An 18,356-nucleotide genomic window follows, 5' to 3' on the forward strand; every position below is an offset into this window, starting at 1 on the left:
GATTTGTTTCCTGTTTTGTTTTAAATATTGGTTTCAATTCATATTTCTTTCAAAATGACAAAAAAAGTTCAAATAAAAAAAAGAATACAATTTCAAATAAATGAAAACTGGGTTAATAAATGTTAAAATAAAAATTTTAAATAACTGCATGTTGAAAGAAATAAATGCCATAAAAAATTACTATATTTTATATATTTCATATTATAAAAAGTTTGGATACATACATTATGAAATGCATAACATTTAAATACACATTTAAAGAGCATACGACAGGAGAAAAAAAGTCTTAAATGGCATTATTATGTGAATTAGAATCATATTTTGAGACGATTCGACTATATACAACAATTTAGCAAAGCGCAGATGACGAGAAATTAGTTTTTTTATCTGCCGGTTAGCCACGCCTACCATTATAGGGCTTTAGCGTCCCCAACAGGTGGATGACGTCAGCGGTAGACTGGGCTCATCGGTTTTACTATTCAGCCCATTGAGGGGGAATTATTCAGAACGAGGAAAACGCGACGAAGAGAGCCGCAAAATGTCATTGTTTCAGTTTCTCTACTCCAATATTTTTACAGGATATTCTTTTTATCCAAGTATTTTTCCCCAATAGCTATATAAATGGCATGGTCATGACAAATAACAGTCTTGTGCTAAATGGAATATGAAATAATAAAAATGCATTTATTCAGGACGACATGGCAAAATTACTCCATAATGGTCAAAACTGTCGACTTCACCTTTACTGTCGCGCCTCCCGAACGATATTTTATGACACCTAAATACACCGGCTTCGGAGAATGTAAACAAACCAAAAGGTGTGACAGCTAGCCGACATGCTAACCCGAACTGAGTGATGTTTCAAAGTCTTCGAAGCGGAAAATCACACATAACTAGCCTGGATTTATTGACATGACGACTGGGTTGTCGATTGTCTTTGTGGATCAGCAAACCGCCCGGCGGAGAGCAATTTATAGTTCGTTCCCCGGAGGAGGGTGGCTGCTGTTGTTGTGCAGCTAACGTGCTGCTAATGTGCATGAGGAAAGCTTTTTACATGCCTATCAATGATCAAACGTAAGTAGTCCTTTATTTAAAGAAAGTTTGTAGTGTTTACTTTGTAATCGCTGTATTCGTATTTGACATAATACAAAACATGATGTTTACTCACTTCCTCGTAAGTCCAATGGTCCCACAGTAAATATCCACGGTGAATGGGAACCTTTTGAAACTCCAAAAAAACTCTGCATTTATTTACCGGCAGCTAATTTTGGCACTTCTGGTTGTTCATACAAAGATAATGATGGTCTAAAAAAAATGTTGGAAAATATCTGGTTTAGAGATAAAAATGGCTAAATGATACTTGCAGTGGTGACAAAAGATTTTAGTGCTGGTTAGCTAAAGTATTCAAGATATTTAAAGTTAAAGTTTGATAGATACATTGGTGTACTTGTGTAATATCAGTTTTGCAAGTGGATATACATATGCCACCACTTATGAAATGTGTCTACATTACCGGTAATGCATTTTTTCCACTTTCAAAACACTAGGATTTATGCAATATACTATGTCAAAGCTCTAACTTACTTGATTATACTCTGAAATGGTGGACATTTTCTTTAGGTAGATATGTTGAGAAATAACCATTTCAATTACAGTAATACTCATTTTAACCTAAATTGCTTGGATTTTAACATTTCACCCAGATACTATATCTCAAAACCCAAAACTATAGCTAATTGACATTTTTGACCTCATTTTTCTTTTCCTGTGATGCAAATTTAGTAAAGTCTCACTACTTTTATCCAGACAGCATTTTGTTTGTAGACCAATTTAATATTCAGTCGAATTGTGTCATTTTGATTACCGTGCGAGCGACACGGCTTGAGTTCAATTCCCTCCACGATGTTGACCATCAGCCTCCCGATGCCGGTCGCCCGCTGGGAACGCACTAAAAGACCACACATAACCACACAATCAGCAAAGTAGAAGGAAAATAATCAATGAAATTAAGCAAAATGAAGTACCCAGATACGCTTTTTCTCTCTTCTTCTTCTCAGTTTCGATGAACAGTTCTGAAGCCGCCTTGATCTTCTGGACCCAAGCCGTTCTGCGCCGCACAAACACAATGTGGTGTGGCTATTCACACTTGAGTTGTTTCTGAATTACATTTTATTTGTCTGTGTTTACCGCTCGTTAATGCTCTCCGCCCTCAAGGTGTAAACGCGGTCGATATGAGAGATGTGGAAGAGGGGCTCGTCCCCAGACGGGTCCGTCGGGAGTTTCACCAAAACTTCGTTGAGGAAGATGGGCTGTGCCACAACACGCACACGAATCAACCGCATTATGAACTCATTCGCTGTCAATGGCAGTGAGTGGGTTAAGGTTCTTTTTCTGATCCGTTAGATTGCACTTACTGTTTGAATACCTGCGTATTCAATTGAGGGTGACACTGATGACAAATGATTTAATTTAGCTTCAATTTGACAGAGACTGGATGTTTTAGGAAGATTGAGCCAACTTTTATTTAGTAATAATTATTTATTTTCAAATCATAGCAGTAATTTAAAAAAGTAATTGATGTTTATTCACAGTTAAGTCACATTTTTTAGGATTGTACGAACGGAAAAAAGTGAGCAGTATTTAAAAAAAAAAGGTCATAATTTTCCTAGAAAACCTTATTTAAAATTTCTTACTATTCTTTTCTCAAAAACAGTAAAATTTGGTTATCAGATTATCTTTTCATACTAAACAGTTGGGAAAATGTTTGCCCCATGTTTTTCCAAATATTACGATTATCGCTTGTTGTCAAGACATTTTTCTTTCTTTCTTGAGAAAAATAAAAAAATTGAAATACTTCAAATTTTTAATTGGGGAAAAACATTTTTTGGGGATGAATAAATTGACACAGTTCTTAAACTTTATTTTGAGGTATACATTTTTCGGGGAACAAACTGTTTCTAAAGACCTCAATATTTTTCTACATTATTTTTTTTCTTTAAGGAGAAAATATATTTCTATAAGGCAAAGTGTTTTTATTATTTATTTCATATGATTTTCCCACTGGGAAAATGATGGCAGTTGCACACAAACAAGCCTCCCCAAAACATGTGTATTCTCACCGTTTTGTACATGCGGTACTGCAGGTGCGTTTTAGACGAGAAGACTTTGTCGGATCCGGATGAGCCCAGAGGTTTTGTCACCTGGGACAGGGAGAGTAAATGGTGTCAACACAAGAGTATTTTGTGGGTATAGTGTACATGCTTGAAAAGACATTGGGGGGGTGTCACCTGTGTGAGCAGCAGGAAATCGTTGAAGAGGAAGCCATAAAGCTCCTTGCTGCTTTTGGCTTTGAACAGTTTGCCACTGTGTAGGAACTTGCGGGGGCCCAAACAGTTGGTCACCGAGTTGAACACTAGTTGCTGCAAGCCAATTTACATTAATTTTTACAACATGTCATTTCCTACATTTTGAGTGCACTCTCCTCTTACAGGTTTTTTCAAAAAAATTTTAACCCGATTGATTTTTGCAAATTTATGTTGAAAAACACAAAGTACCTCCGACAAGCCTTCACACTGAACGTGAGCTTGAATCCACTCCAGACGATCAGAATTCTCCTTCTCCCTTACGCCCTCGTTTACCTACATACAAATAATGGTTATAAAAAAAAAGTTATTTTCTAAGAAGAATCAGTTGTTGTTGTTTTTTTTTGTTTTTTTTTTATACAAGAATTGACATATTTTTCTAAAGCTATATTCAAAAATCATATTTCTTCAAGTATCAAATATCATGCTTTTCATTCAACATTTTAAAAAAGTAATTTTCTTCAAAAATTGAGTCCGACTTCATCCGGAAAAAAGTTATTCCTTATTCCTTGAAGAGTCGTATTTTTCTGTTAAAAAAAAAAAAAAGGCTCGAAAAATGTTTTTTTTAAACTATTCATTCATTCATTTTCCATGCCGCTTTTTCCTCACGAGGGTCGCAGAGGTGCTGGAGCCTATCCCAGGTAACTACGGGCAGTAGGCAGGGGACACCCCGAACTGGTTGCCAGCCAATCGCAGGGCACAAGGAGACATACAACCATTCACGCACACTCATACCTACGGACAATTTAGAGTGCTCAATCAGCCTACCATGCATGGTTTTGGGATGTGGGCGGAAACCGGAGTTCTCGGAGGAAACCCACGGGGAGAACATGCAAACTCCACACAGGAAGGCCGAAGCCCGGGATTGAACCCTTGATCTCAGAACTGTGAGGCAGACGTGCTAACCACTCAGCCACCGTGCCGCCTTTTTTTAATCAATGATTCTTTAAATTAAAGTGACTTTTGACACCAATAAAGTGGCATTTTTCAAGGACTTATTGTATTTTCTTTCTAAATGGTTTTTTGTTATGCTATATATGTAAAATGGTATTTTTCATGAATCAAATTTTGGGGGCTTCCAAACAGTTGTAATGCCGCCCTGTTATCTTTTACAGGCCTGTGAGGCAGCAGTTGATGAGAAATCACCTGCGAACACAACTCCTCCGCCTTCTCCAGAGCAGCTTTCAGGTGACTGTGGTCAGGATGCGACTCGGGAGTGTTTTCCAAGATCTGTTTGCCGGGAGGAAAAGAAGGGAGTTACACTGGTTCAAGTGCGCTTGCGTGTGTGCGCGTGTAACATACATTCTTGATGATGAGAGGGTAGCGAGTGACTCTTTGCATGGGCTTGAGCAGAAAGCTGGAGAGAGGCATCCCCTTACAGCGAGGGTCCATGGCTAATCTCTGACAGGCACACACAAACATGATGGATCATCTTCATCTTGGAATGTTAAAACATTTTAAATACACATTTTAAAGTCATATACTTTACACTGTATTTTTAAGGGGTTAATATACATTTTTGGCAATAATGTAAAAAAAAAAAAAAAGGTGTTAAAAGAAGATAATCGAAAAATAATAAAACCTAATTCCTCAAAAAGTGTCGAACATTGACATATTTGTACGAAGAAAGTTCTTTTAAGAATTAGGGATGATTAAAAAATACGGTATATTTAAAATACATTTTTTGAAAAGGGATTTTTTTTTTCAAGAATAAAATATTTGTAAAGGAAAATGTTTTTTTTTTTTTTAACAATATATATTTTAAATGAAGTCATACGTTTTGAAACAAGTGGCATTTGTGTAGAGAAAAAAGAACTGGTCGTAAACAATTTTGTAATTTTATTTCAAGAATAGTCTTTTTTTTTTTTTTAAATGAGGAATTACTGTCCACCTCCACCAAGGCCTTGAACTGACAAAAGAATCAACTAACAGACTCAATTAAAAATCTTGTCCAAACACTTTTCCCTTTCTAATGTATTGATTACCTTCAGGAAGTCTTTAATTTCAGGGTTGTCATCCGTTTTTTGTTGAATCAGCGTGGCGCCATTCAGCTGACACGAGCAGAACCTGCAAGAAAGCAATAGGTCATGTGACTTCACTGACCATGCTGGCCAAGGACATCTGTGCACCAGCTCACCTAATGATATACTATGGTAACATACCTGATATACGGCTGCATGTGTGGTAACTGGTTGGTCAGGATGTCACCGATCATCTTGACCGGCATGCGGTCACCTGACATCTTCTTCCTCACCCTCAACGCTCTGTGGATGACCGCCTCGTTGTCATTTATAGAATCAAGCGGAACTTTTACATTATTGTGTCGACCTTACTTGAGCAGCTTAATGTTGCACATGATGAGTTCCTTCCAGTTGACAAAGATCATGGCAACCTCCTTTTCGATCAGCAGCTCGCACTCCAGCAGGGGCTTGTGGAAAATCTAAACACCAGATGACAAGCGGCCACGTCACGTGTGATCATCTGTCTGTCCGACTGCCTATCTCACCTCAGTGACGAGTTGCAGATCGTTGACGTAGTTCTCCTCGGTGACGATGAGCTCGTGGATGTAACCCTGACGTTTTCTCTCCATGGGACTCAGCATGTCTAGCAGGTGCAGGTCAGCGCACCCTAAAAAACACAGGTACACAAACATCAGGCAACACTCGCTGAAAAACTTAAAAAAAATAAAATAAGAATAGGCTACATACCTGAAATCAGAACACACGCAGGGCACATATAGTGACAGACTAGCACTCTTACTCACATTCACACCATGACTGAGCGGGAAGTGATCGCATGTTGACTGCACCCAAGTATGGCTAATGTACAGTGTTAAGATATTTGGATAGAAGTTGAAGAGTATACAGTACAATAATGTTTACGGCAAAATACAAGTAAATAAATACAACACAGGACATGATGCAAAATGTAATCGAGAATTTTTCCTAAGAAAAAAATCCCAATAGGATGAGAATGACTTGAATTCCTATTGTTTGTCGTATTGTTGTTTAATATTAGGTATATTTATTTCCAAGGCCACTATCTTTAAATTGTTGGTAATATTGGGAGGGGGAAAAGTTGTGGAATTGAGGGATTATGGTTCTATATTACAAAAAAAAAAAAAAAAAAAAAAAAAAAAAGGCTGTCAAAATTATAGCGTTAATGGAGGTAATTAATTTTTTTAATTAATCACGTTAAAATATTTGACAATTAACGCACATGCCCTGCTCAAAGATTAAAATGACAGCACAGTGCCATGGCCACTTATGTTTTTTGGTGTTTTGTCGCCCTCTGCTGGCGCTTGGGTGCGACTGATTTTATGGGTTTACGCACCATGAGCATTGTGTAATTATTGACATCAACAATGGCGAGCTACTAATTTATTTTTTTATTGAAAATTTTACAAATTTTATTAAAACGAAAACATTAAGAAGGGTTTTAATATAAAATTTCTATAACTTGTACTAACATTTATCTTTTAAGAACTACAAGTCTTTCTATCCATGGATCGCTTTAACAGAATGTTAATGTTAATGCCATCTTGTTTATTTATTGTTATAATAAACAAATACGGTACTTATGTACAGTATGGTGAATGTATATATCCGTCTTGTCTTTCCATTCCAACAATAATTCACAGGAAAATATGGCATATTTTATAGATGGTTTGAATTGCGATTAATTACGATTATTTTTAAGCTGTGATTAACTCGATTAAAAATTTTAATCGTTTGACAGCTCTAAAAAAAAAACACATACTATCATTAAAGTACAAACTGTATGTTAAAAATATTTAAGAACAACATTTTTGAAGAAGAGTACCGGTAATAGTGTTAAAAAAGGGTCATCAACACTGAACTCAGACCATCAAACCTTAAGTTTTGTTTTTATTATATAATTTTACTTCTAACACTTAAAATATTGTTGATTATTTCTTGAACATTTGGACATCAATTGTTTATCAATGAAGCCCTTTAGGATGTTATGATTATTTTGGGCTGAATAGATAACCTTGATTAAAAAAAAAGTCTACTGTGTTGCAAAAAAAAAAAAAAAAAAAAAAAAAAATTCACTAGTTCACAAATACAACAAAAATGAAATTTGTGCTTTCTTTTTTACTGATAAATGGAACACTTTCACACATACCCATTCTCCCTCCTTAATGTTAAAAAAAAAAAAAAAAAAAAAAAAAATAGCAAAAAAATGCAATGCATTTTATAAAAAAATGCATTGCGCTAGTGTGTGTGAGAACGCGAGACTTAGGTGCACATGTGTATCTCAGAGCGTTTAATCACCAGAATGCTGTCAGATTCAGCGTCTCGCACAAAAGCAGGAGAAATTAGCACCGCGCTTACATTCATTCAGTACATTGCCTTCATTCTCACATTTCTACTTTCCTCAAACAAAAAGCTCACTCGCGCCATATTTTCAAAATTGGTGCCCAAGTGCAGTGTGCTTCCATTTGGCTGTTCAACCACTCATTGGCTCATTAGAGTTCATCAAAGTTTATCCAGTTAGGACAGTAAGAGACATTCGGCTCAAATGGCTGCTGAGTGAGCTCAACACTGCCAATCATAAAGGAGCCCGTGTGGGATGCCAGCATGTTAATAACAACAATATTGCATATTAGATATTTTCCCCCCAAAATAATAATTTGATATATCAGTTCATTCCACTTGTAGGGGTAAACAATAAAAATCTCAATACTGTCATTTGGAAAAACAACAACAAAAATATGGCAATTTAGGACTGTTGCTATGGGAACAAAAAAAAAAAAGAAGAAAGCTGTCTTAATACCTTGGCAACCACGTTATGGCAAAATACTGTCGGTTGAGTTTTATGTTTTTTAATCAAATGGAATTAGGGTCTTGCGCTGAACATGATCATGTTGCAGTGCCATTGACAGCAATAGCGGCCCAATCCATTTGAACTGGGAAGGGTTGGCAGCGTACCAGTCCAAAATGACTGGACGTCCATCGCCGCCAATGGCATCTGAAGAATAAAAACATTTTTGGCATTTCATTTGGTTAAACTGAGTACTGATTAAAAGCGCATGGCACAAATGCACACCCAATTTGTAAAACTCACAATAAAAGATGACGAGCCATTTTAAAATATATACAGTTAAAGGAGCCATATGTAAGAATTGCACTTCAATTATTTATCAAATAGCCCGAATATTTCAATATTTTCCCATTTTAAAAAGGAAACGCTGAGGACGCTTTAGTTATTATTCCGATTCTGTGTTTACAATGGATGTCCCGCCCTTCACCAATCAGCCAGATACAAGATCAGTCTTGTATCTGCATCCAGGTTGCCTGAGCTCAATAATCTAAAGCAGGGGGTCTCCAAACTACCCCACATCGGGCTGAAGTGGGTGCAGGATTTCATTCCAACAAACAAGTCAACAGCGTTTCACCAATCTGGTGTCTTCCAAGTGTAATCAGTTCAATGCAGTCAGGTGCTGCTTGTTTAAGCAGAAACCTCATTGGATAAACAGTCAGTGCTTGATCAGTTGGAACAAAAAACAGGACACGCAGCGACCCTTGAGGACCGGTTTGGAGACCCCTGTTCTATAGGCCAAGGCTGCTAAAACCAGTCTGAATTAATTACCACCTGAGGAAAAAAGTACTAGTTACGAATCTCAAAATCATACACAAAACATATGCATTGGCGATTAAAAGAGGAAAAACTGGACGGCTTACGCCAAAGTTGCTTGACTTCTTGACAGAAGTTTTCCTATAATACTGTCATGTATGTTAAAATGACATTTGGAATATGAACACAGTGGGCTTGCTTGTGCTACGTTATTTAGCATGTGTGCCTATTGGCTGGGACAAAGATAGCGTCTTTACGCGTCTACATATGTCACTAATTAAAATTAAATGGATAGGAGGGAATAAAATTGTCTCTGTGGATGCTGTCAATGTATTAACAAATGAGATATTTGTCAGTGCGCTTGCATGGTGAGGAAAAGTAGTCCTCCCCTCACTCCCATGAAAGCGATAATTTGTGCGGAACTTTTATATGGGTGTTTACTGATGTCACTAAATGATTATTTATTCATGACTTTATCGTGCTCGTTTCATTTTTGCTATGTAATAGAAATGTTATAGACTAAATACATCTGCTCGACATTCACATAATCATTGCTAAAATTAGTGTCTTTTCTGACTGAAATGCAACAATGGTATAACCATTCGTCATACAGAACGCAGTAAAAGTAGATTACGAAGCACTTATCTGGCAACCCAAAGGTTGTGCTCTTCAATAATTTGATCCGGGTTGGGTTTCAGTACCATTTTGGTCACCAATCTCAAATATGGCTCCTTTAAAATGAACTCAAGGATGTAGTGGGAGATGGTTGGCAACCATTTTGTCTCCAAGTGCCACTGAGGTAAAACCTGAACAGGGTGTTAAACTTTCGACAAATGACATAAATTTGCTCTCCTGTGGTTTTTAATTTTGCAAAAAGAAATAACTATATATTTCATTAGTTCCATTTTGTGATATTTTTGTTTGGGTGCTGTGAGATTTTGGGAACAGCTGTTTTAACGGATTAACATGCAATCTTTAAAAGTAAGCAAGACTTAACTGGAATGATTTGCTAGTACCGCGCGCGAGTCCCTGTGAGTAGAACGGTTAGAACCATCAACCGTGTGATCTTCACAGCAACAGACAAGCCGTAAAAAGACGTAAACAAAAACGACATAACATGAAGTAAATACGTTTTTAAAAGTTTTTAAACTATTGTTGGTAACAAAGTGGCATGAGATTGTACTATAGTTAAAATCCCCAAACTGTACCGTGTGTTTGTATTTGTTTCCTGCCTCCCCTCCTTTGTCTCCTGTTGAAAGGCAACGCAAGGAGAGGAGGAGGTGGTGGACGGAGGAATCTTTGGCTGTAACGTTACGCATCGGAAAGCGTTGTCCAGCAGATAGTGGGTCTTTCTGTGAAGCTGTGGGGAGGGTACGTGTTAGTCGAGGGTGGGGGACTGGAACACATTTCACAGAGGAAAAAAAGCTGCTGAGGGTGCAATTTAAAACAATAAAATAAAAAAAAAGGAAAATAGAGCGGGAATGTGCAAAGGAGGGTTAACGGCACACTGAAAAGAAAATCGGGACAATAACTTTTTTTTTTTTTTTTTTTTTTTTTTTTTATAAATAGTCTGATTTGCCAAATGCCAAAAGAAGTGTCATTTAACTGAAATACAGGCCTTTTTTCTTAAACGATAAAAGGATAAAATTATTTATCCCATGTCATGTTGTATGAGACCCTACCTTCTGCCCGTTGTTAGCTGGGATAGGCTCCAGCATCCCGGCGACCCTTTTGAGGATCAACGGTTCAGAGGATGAATGAATCAATGTTGTATGAGATATGGTTAATGTATGAGAATAAAAGAAGATTGTGATTTTTTTGTGTGTGTGTAATTTCATGATTTTAACTGGAAAAGCTTAATGTTGCACATGATGAGTTTCTGAGGAAATAAGTTGACATTATGAGAATGTTTCTATTTTTCCCGAAAAAAATCTGAATATATTTTGTCAAACTTGAAAAAAAGTATTGAATATGTATTAGATAAACGTTTTCCATAATTTTCTCTATCCAGAGAGAAATAATATTTCTTATGGAAAACTCTTTAAAAAATATTTTAGGAGAACAATGTCCATTTTTAAAGAAAACTCTGGCACATTTGAAGAACGGCAACCTGACAGAAAAAAAAAATAAAGGTCATTAACAAAAACACATTTTTTGAAAGAAATAATACTCCCGAATACTGTTTAAAAAAAATAACGTTTTTGTTTTTAAAAAGAAAAACAAAATTGAAATAATTTTTACGAAAACAAAAGCTTTTGTGTAATGTTCTCCTAAAAAAAACAAAAAACAAAAAAAAAAAACTGTATTATCCTTGAATTTTGTAATTTCAGTGTGTCATTAAAACTCCTGATGAGCTGAGGTGGTTCTAAAATGACAATTTCCATAAAGCCACAAAACGACCCACTATCCACCTCACCACCGTGCTAGGACTGAGGCGTGCGTGCGTGCAATACAGTCAAAGTCGAGCACGTCAACGAGTCAAATCATCTTCGTGACGTCGCTCCTCCTCGCCTCGCCCTTCCTATTGCCACGTGCAAGATGGCGGCGAGGCAAGGTGGGGCGGAGCTTCGCGAACAGACAGACGCTTAACGTTTACAGTCAGTCAGTCCTGTCTGTCTGTCTGGCTCTGTGTGTGGCTTGTACGGGTGAAGGAGAGTCGCCATTTCCGGGTCATGTGACCGCTCGCTGCTGTCCCATTGCTTGAGTGGCCTAGTGGGCGTGGCCTAGTGGGTCTCTTTGAGGGCTTTGAGGAGAGGGGGGTTCTGGGTAATGATATGATCCTAGAGAGAGGACGACAACAACAACATCAACAAAAACAAAGAAAACGAAAATAACAACAACAACAACAACAAATTGGGTACTATGTAAGTGGAGCGTGCCGCGACAGCATAAAGGTAAAGACTTTAGAGTGGTGGCCCCCCCTGTTGGGTTATCCCGACTGACCTTTATGTTAGCAACACTACACTACTTTTAAAGTACTTTAGTACAAACAAGAGATTGGATTATTACCCTATTTAATTTATGTAGTTTACAAATTCGGAATCGACATTATAACTTTTTTTTTTTGTGACTCAACTCATGGTCGTGAATGATCACGTTTCAGTGATCATTCACTGCCAGTGGCCATTCTTATTTAAAGCAGCCATATGTAAGAATTGCACTTCAGTCCTTCACTAAATGGCCCTAATATTTCAATGGACATTAAAGAAACATGTCTTTTGGAAATACTTCTAAAATGGTTTTCAATGACGAAGTCGAGATTGTCCCATTTCCCAAGTTGATTCTCAGCAGTTTTAGTTGTTACAGTATTTTGTTGATTATATGTTCATCCTGCACTCTATCAATCAGCCAATTACGAGATCAGTTCTTTGTTTTTGGTCAAGTTGCTATAGCTCAGTAATATAGGCTACTTAAACGAAGGCTGCTACAACTTTTATAGTCCGAATTAACGATTTTGTCTACTAATTGACTACTACTTCTAAAAAAAAAAATTGACATTGCATGATTTCTCCTCAACAAGTGATGTACTTTTGAGTTACGCTATATTACTTTCATGTATAGTAAACTGACATTTGGAACATGATCAAAGTTGACATGCTCGCGCTACATGCGAAGCATGGGTACCGGTAATTTATATTAAAATGGACTGAGGAATAAAATCTTTCTTGTGGATGCTGTCAATGCATTACGACAGGAGACATTTCTTCATCCCGGCGAGATTAGCTCTTATATTTGAAGATTGTAGCATGTAGCATGTAACTGTTGGCATGTAATAGACATAGGCTGAAGACTACACATGCTGTATGATCATTGCTAACGTTATTGTGTAGTTTGTTAACTTGTCTTTTCAGAGTAAAATGCAACAATAGTTTGCGATACAGAACACAGACCAGTTGCAATTCACATTCATTATTTATTTCACCGAGAAAGGCCATTAGCTTGTTCAGTGCTCAAGACACCTTTTACAAGTACGAATTTCTAAGGCTGCTGTAGGTCTACTTTAAATTTCAAGCTGCAGACAACATTAATTCATTGGCTGCCATTGACAGTAATTGCCCCTCCCAGTTCAAATTGGACTGGACATCTACCATCATCAATTGTAGTGAATGAATTAACTATTCACTACTATATGTAACCCATGTAAACTAGGGCTGCATTTCCTGTGCGACTTTTATTTTGGCGGGCGCAGTTCCTATACAATCCCCCTGTTTCCAATACACACTTCTTAAGCAGTCACCTTTTGTGGCTTTGACTGTTTGCCAAATCCTCAAAACTCCAATATAATGAAAAATATAACATTTCTTATTCATCCGGCAGATTAAATTCTAAGACGCAACTATTTTTTATACAGTAGGCGCACCTAATTATAAGTGGCATTAGCGCATCAATGTACATTTGCCATTTGTTCCTTTAACATAGTAATAATTATTTGACATATTAATTTATTTCATTGTGTTATTTATGGGTTTGATGAATATCCATCCATCCATTATCTACCACTTCATCCGGGGTTAGGTTGCGGGGGCAGCAGCTTTAGCAGGGAAGCCCAGACTTCCGTCTTCCCAGCCACTTCAACAAGCTCCTCGGGCGGGGATCCCAAGGCGTGACCAAACCAGCTGAGAGAATGAGCACTTTATTGGTGCAGTATAAATATGATTATACATATATAAACCGGTTCGAGGTCATTCACTCATTCAGTGGAGAAGACATGTTTTTTTTTTAATATTGGGAGGGTTGCCGGAATAAGGCCGCTCTATTGTAAATTCGTTTTTCGACAAGGTTTCCTCGATTGCTGGCATTGACGACGATAGCCATTTGACCTGGAAGGGTTGGCAGTGGATGAAATGGCTTAGACGTCTATAGTCGTCAATGGCAGCCAAAGGGTTAAGCAGAACCAGAGCACTGTCACTTTTTGAGGAACATAAATTATTTTAAGTGCGCCTTAAATTAAGAAAATTATGACAGTCAAAAAACGCGCATGTAAGCAATTACTTAAGTGCATGTATTGTTTCGGCCACATTTTGACTCTAAAGTCTCTCCATCTATGGTGGAGCATGCCAGGGACAGGGTTGAGAGAGTGGAGTGACACATGCGGGAAGAGGGAAAACACCTAACGCTAACAAATAGAAACATGCACAAACACACACAAAAAGCATATGAACACACACACCATCCAGAGGTGGTGTGTGACTGAACTGGGGATGTTTTCAAAGAGGCCCAAAGGACGATGAGGTCAAACGGTGGGAGAGAGGGACGGCGTCTCCACCACCACAATCTGGGGTGTGTGTGTGTGAGAGGGAGAGTGCCTGTCTGACTGGGTGTGTGTGTGTTGTTTGCGTTAGACGGCACACTGTGACGACTTTGGAGTCAGTATGCTTCTTCTGCGTGCGCGTACTCACACTGTGTGCTCGGGTCCGTGTCAGTGGTGAGCTTGACATAGTTGCTCGGAAAGAGACCCTCTCGACCGTTCAGCTCGCCTTTCCACCAATCGCAGTCGTCCCTGTTGAGCACGGTGATCACCTGACCCTTCTGGAAGGCCAGCTCGTCATCGTTCTGGGCCACGTAGTCGTACATGCCGATCACCTGGCAGACAGCTTCGCGAACACAGGCAGGATTACGTCATATATTTTTGTTCATGTAAAAAAATATATATACAGTGCCTTGCAAAAGTATTCGGCCCCCTTGAATCTTGCAACCTTTCGCCACATTTCAGGCTTCAAACATAAAGATATGAAATTTAGTTTTTTTGTCAAGAATCAGCAACAAGTGGGACACAATCGTGAAGTGGAACAACATTTATTGGATAATTTAAACTTTTTTAACAAATAAAAAACTGAAAAGTGGGGCGTGCAATATTATTCGGCCCCTTTACTTTCTTTGCAGCAAACTCACTCCAGAAGTTCAGTGAGGATCTCTGAATGATTCAATGTTGTCCTAAATGACCGATGATGATAAATAGAATCCACCTGTGTGTAATCAAGTCTCCGTATAAATGCACCTGCTCTGTGATAGTCTCAGGGTTCTGTTTAAAGTGCAGAGAGCATTATGAAAACCAAGGAACACACCAGGCAGGTCCGAGATACTGTTGTGGAGAAGTTTAAAGCCGGACTTGGATACAAAAAGATTTCCCAAGCTTTAAACATCTCAAGGAGCACTATGCAAGCCATCATATTGAAATGGAAGGAGCATCAGACCACTGCAAATCTACCAAGACCCGGCCGTCCTTCCAAACTTTCTTCTCAAAAAAGGAGAAAACTGATCAGAGATGCAGCCAAGAGGCCCATGATCACTCTGGATGAACTGCAGAGATCTACAGCTGAGGTGGGAGAGTCTGTCCATAGGACAACAATCAGTCGTACACTGCACAAATCTGGCCTTTATGGAAGAGTGGCAAGAAGAAAGCCATTTCTCAAAGATATCCATAAAAAGTCTCATTTAAAGTTTGCCACAAGCCACCTGGGAGACGCACCAAACATGTGGAAGAAGGTGCTCTGGTCAGATGAAACCAAAATTGAACTTTTTGGCCACAATGCAAAACGATATGTTTGGCGTAAAAGCAACACAGCTCATCACCCTGAACACACCATCCCCACTGTCAAACATGGTGGTGGCAGCATCATGGTTTGGGCCTGCTTTTCTTCAGCAGGGACAGGGAAGATGGTTAAAATTGACGGGAAGATGGATGCAGCCAAATACAGGAACATTCTGGAAGAAAACCTGTTGGTATCTGCACAAGACCTGAGACTGGGACGGAGATTTATCTTCCAACAGGACAATGATCCAAAACATAAAGCCAAATCTACAATGGAATGGTTCAAAAATAAACGTATCCAGGTGTTAGAATGGCCAAGTCAAAGTCCAGACCTGAATCCAATCGAGAATCTGTGGAAAGAGCTGAAGACTGCTGTTCACAAACACTCTCCATCCAACCTCACTGAGCTCGAGCTGTTTCGCAAGGAAGAATGGGCAAGAATGTCAGTCTCTCAATGTGCAAAACTGATAGAAACATACCCCAAGCGACTTGCAGCTGTAACTGGAGCAAAAGGTGGCGCTACAAAGTATTAACACAAGGGGGCCGAATAATATTGCACGCCCCACTTTTCAGTTTTTTATTTGTTAAAAAAGTTTAAATTATCCAATAAATTTTTTTCCACTTCACGATTGTGTCCCACTTATTGTTGATTCTTGACGAAAAATTAAAACTTTATATCTTTATGTTTGAAGCCTGAAACGTGGCGAAAGGTTGCCAAGTTCAAGGGGGCCGAATACTTTTGCAAGGCACTGTATATATAATATCAAAAGACAGTTTCTTTTCAGTGGAATGCCCAGAACTACTTTCACAGCATGGAATCACTCCACCGGCATCCAAATGGCGGCTGCCTTTCCTGCTGGTCACCCACTGCGGTAATCCAAACGTAGCACGATCCAGATAAATAGCAAACATTTTTAAAGTGAACTGAGCAATTTAGATCAGCCCTTTGAACCCTGAAACTAGGACAGAAAAATGGCTAATAATAGCCGTTGACCTTTTTGGAGCACCCCCGATTGTTAAAAGAATTGAAAAAAGCCCAATTCTCGAGTCGTGTAAGGCCCCCATTAGTCATTCAGCAGTCAGTATCTGTACTAGCCTTAAACATGTTTACCATATTTTTCAGACTACAAAGCAAATTTCAAATCCCTAATTTTCCCCAAAAACTGACAGTGCGGTTGATATTTCAATGCGCCTTATGTTTTCATTCTGATTGCACCTAATGAGCTCAAAACTATTTTGTAGGCGCATGTCTGTATTATACTGCTGCAATAAGATACTCAAAACACACATTCAGCAAACCCATAATATATACAGTGAGCAAATAAGTATTTATTCAACCACCAATTGCGCAAGTTCTCCTACTTGAAAAGATTAGAGAGTCATGTAATTGTCAACATGGGTAAACCTCAACCATGAGAGACAGAATGTGGAAAAAAAAACAATCACATTGTTTGATTTTTAAAGAATTTATTTCCAAATTAGAGTGGAACATAAGTATTTGGTCACCAACAAACAAGAAAGTTTTCTGGCTGTCAAAGAGGTCTAACTTCTTCTAACGAGGCTCCACTCGTTACCTGTATTAATGGCACCTGTTTTAATTCATTATCGGTATAAAAGACACATGTCCACAACCTCAGTCGGTCACACTCCAAACTCCACTATGGCTAAGACCAAAAAGCTGTCGAAGGACACCAGAGACAAAATTGTAGACCTGCACCAGGCTGGGAAGACTGAATTTGCAATAGGTAAAACACTTGGTTTAAACAAATCCACTGTGGGAGCAATTATTAGAAAATGGAAGACATACAAGACCACTAATAATCTCCCTTGATCTGGGGCTTCATGCAAGATCTCACCCCGTGGCGTCAAAATGATAACAAGAACGGTGAGCAAAAATCCCAGAACCACATGGGGGGACCTAGTGAATGACCTACACAGAGCTGGGACAACAGTAACAAAGGCTACTATCAGTAACACAATGCGCCGCCAGTGACTCAAATCCTGCACTGCCAGACGTGTCCCCCTGCTGAAGAAAGTACACGTCCAGGCCCGTCTGCGGTTCGCTAGAGAGCATTTGGATGATCCAGAAGAGGACTGGGAGAATGTGTTATGGTCAGATGAAACCAAAATAGAACTTTTGGGTAGAAACACAGGTTCTCATGTTTGGAGGAGAAAGAATACTGAATTGCATCCGAAGAACACCATACCCACTTTAAAGCATGGGGGTGGAAACATCATGCTTTGGGGCTGTTTTTCTGCAAAGGGACCAGGACGACTGATCTGGGTAAAGGAAAGAATGAATGGGGCCATGTATCGAGAGATTTTGAGTGAAACTCTCCTTCCATCAGCAAGGGCATTGAAGACGAAATGTGGCTGGGTCTTTCAGCATGACAATAATCCCAAACACACAGCCACGACAACAAAGGAGTGGCCTAGCCAGTCTCCAGATCTCAAACCCATAGAAAATCTGTGGAGGGAGTTGAAAGTCCGTGTTGCCCAACGACAGCCCCAAAACATCACTGCTCTAGAGGAGATCTACATGGAGGAATGGGCCAAAATACCAGCAACAGTGTGTAAAAAGTTTGTGAAGAGTTACAGAAAACGTTTGGCCTCCGTTATTTCCAACAAAGAGTACATAACAAAGTATTGAGATGAACTTTTGGTATTAACCAAATACGTATTTTCCACCATGATTTGCAAATAAATTCTTTAAAAATCAAACAATGTGATTTTCTGTTTTTTTTTTTTTTCACATTTTGTCTCTTATGGTTTAGGTTTACCCATGTTGACAATTACAGGCCTCTCTTAATATTTTCAAGTGGGAGAACTTACACAATTAGTGGTTGACTAAATACTTATTTGCC

The 18,356-nt window shown here is 38.6% G+C and overlaps 1 protein-coding gene across 4 annotated transcripts in view; it reads right to left on the reverse strand.

The window, feature by feature from the left end:
- Positions 1 to 18,356, reverse strand: part of itsn1 (intersectin 1 (SH3 domain protein)) — a 121,574-nt gene that overhangs the window by 2,234 nt on the left and 100,984 nt on the right. For 2 of the 4 annotated variants that reach the window (XM_057847365.1, XM_057847363.1), the window contains 13 exons: positions 14,360 to 14,554; positions 5,869 to 5,990; positions 5,696 to 5,802; positions 5,525 to 5,626; positions 5,348 to 5,429; positions 4,665 to 4,763; positions 4,509 to 4,592; positions 3,555 to 3,638; positions 3,288 to 3,419; positions 3,120 to 3,200; positions 2,188 to 2,309; positions 2,025 to 2,107; positions 1,865 to 1,948 (listed from right to left, as the gene is read on the reverse strand). In XM_057847365.1, coding sequence (XP_057703348.1) covers positions 1,865 to 1,948; positions 2,025 to 2,107; positions 2,188 to 2,309; positions 3,120 to 3,200; positions 3,288 to 3,419; positions 3,555 to 3,638; positions 4,509 to 4,592; positions 4,665 to 4,763; positions 5,348 to 5,429; positions 5,525 to 5,626; positions 5,696 to 5,802; positions 5,869 to 5,990; positions 14,360 to 14,554 — 1,377 coding nt within the window. Of the gene's footprint in view, positions 1 to 1,864; positions 1,949 to 2,024; positions 2,108 to 2,187; positions 2,310 to 3,119; positions 3,201 to 3,287; positions 3,420 to 3,554; positions 3,639 to 4,508; positions 4,593 to 4,664; positions 4,764 to 5,347; positions 5,430 to 5,524; positions 5,627 to 5,695; positions 5,803 to 5,859; positions 5,991 to 7,634; positions 11,741 to 14,359; positions 14,555 to 18,356 lie in introns of those variants that run through there. The other 2 variants (XM_057847367.1, XM_057847366.1) reach the window with 2 other exon arrangements.

This window comes from Corythoichthys intestinalis, chromosome 10 (assembly GCF_030265065.1).
Source record: "Corythoichthys intestinalis isolate RoL2023-P3 chromosome 10, ASM3026506v1, whole genome shotgun sequence".
NCBI classification, from domain to species: Eukaryota; Metazoa; Chordata; class Actinopteri; order Syngnathiformes; family Syngnathidae; genus Corythoichthys; species Corythoichthys intestinalis.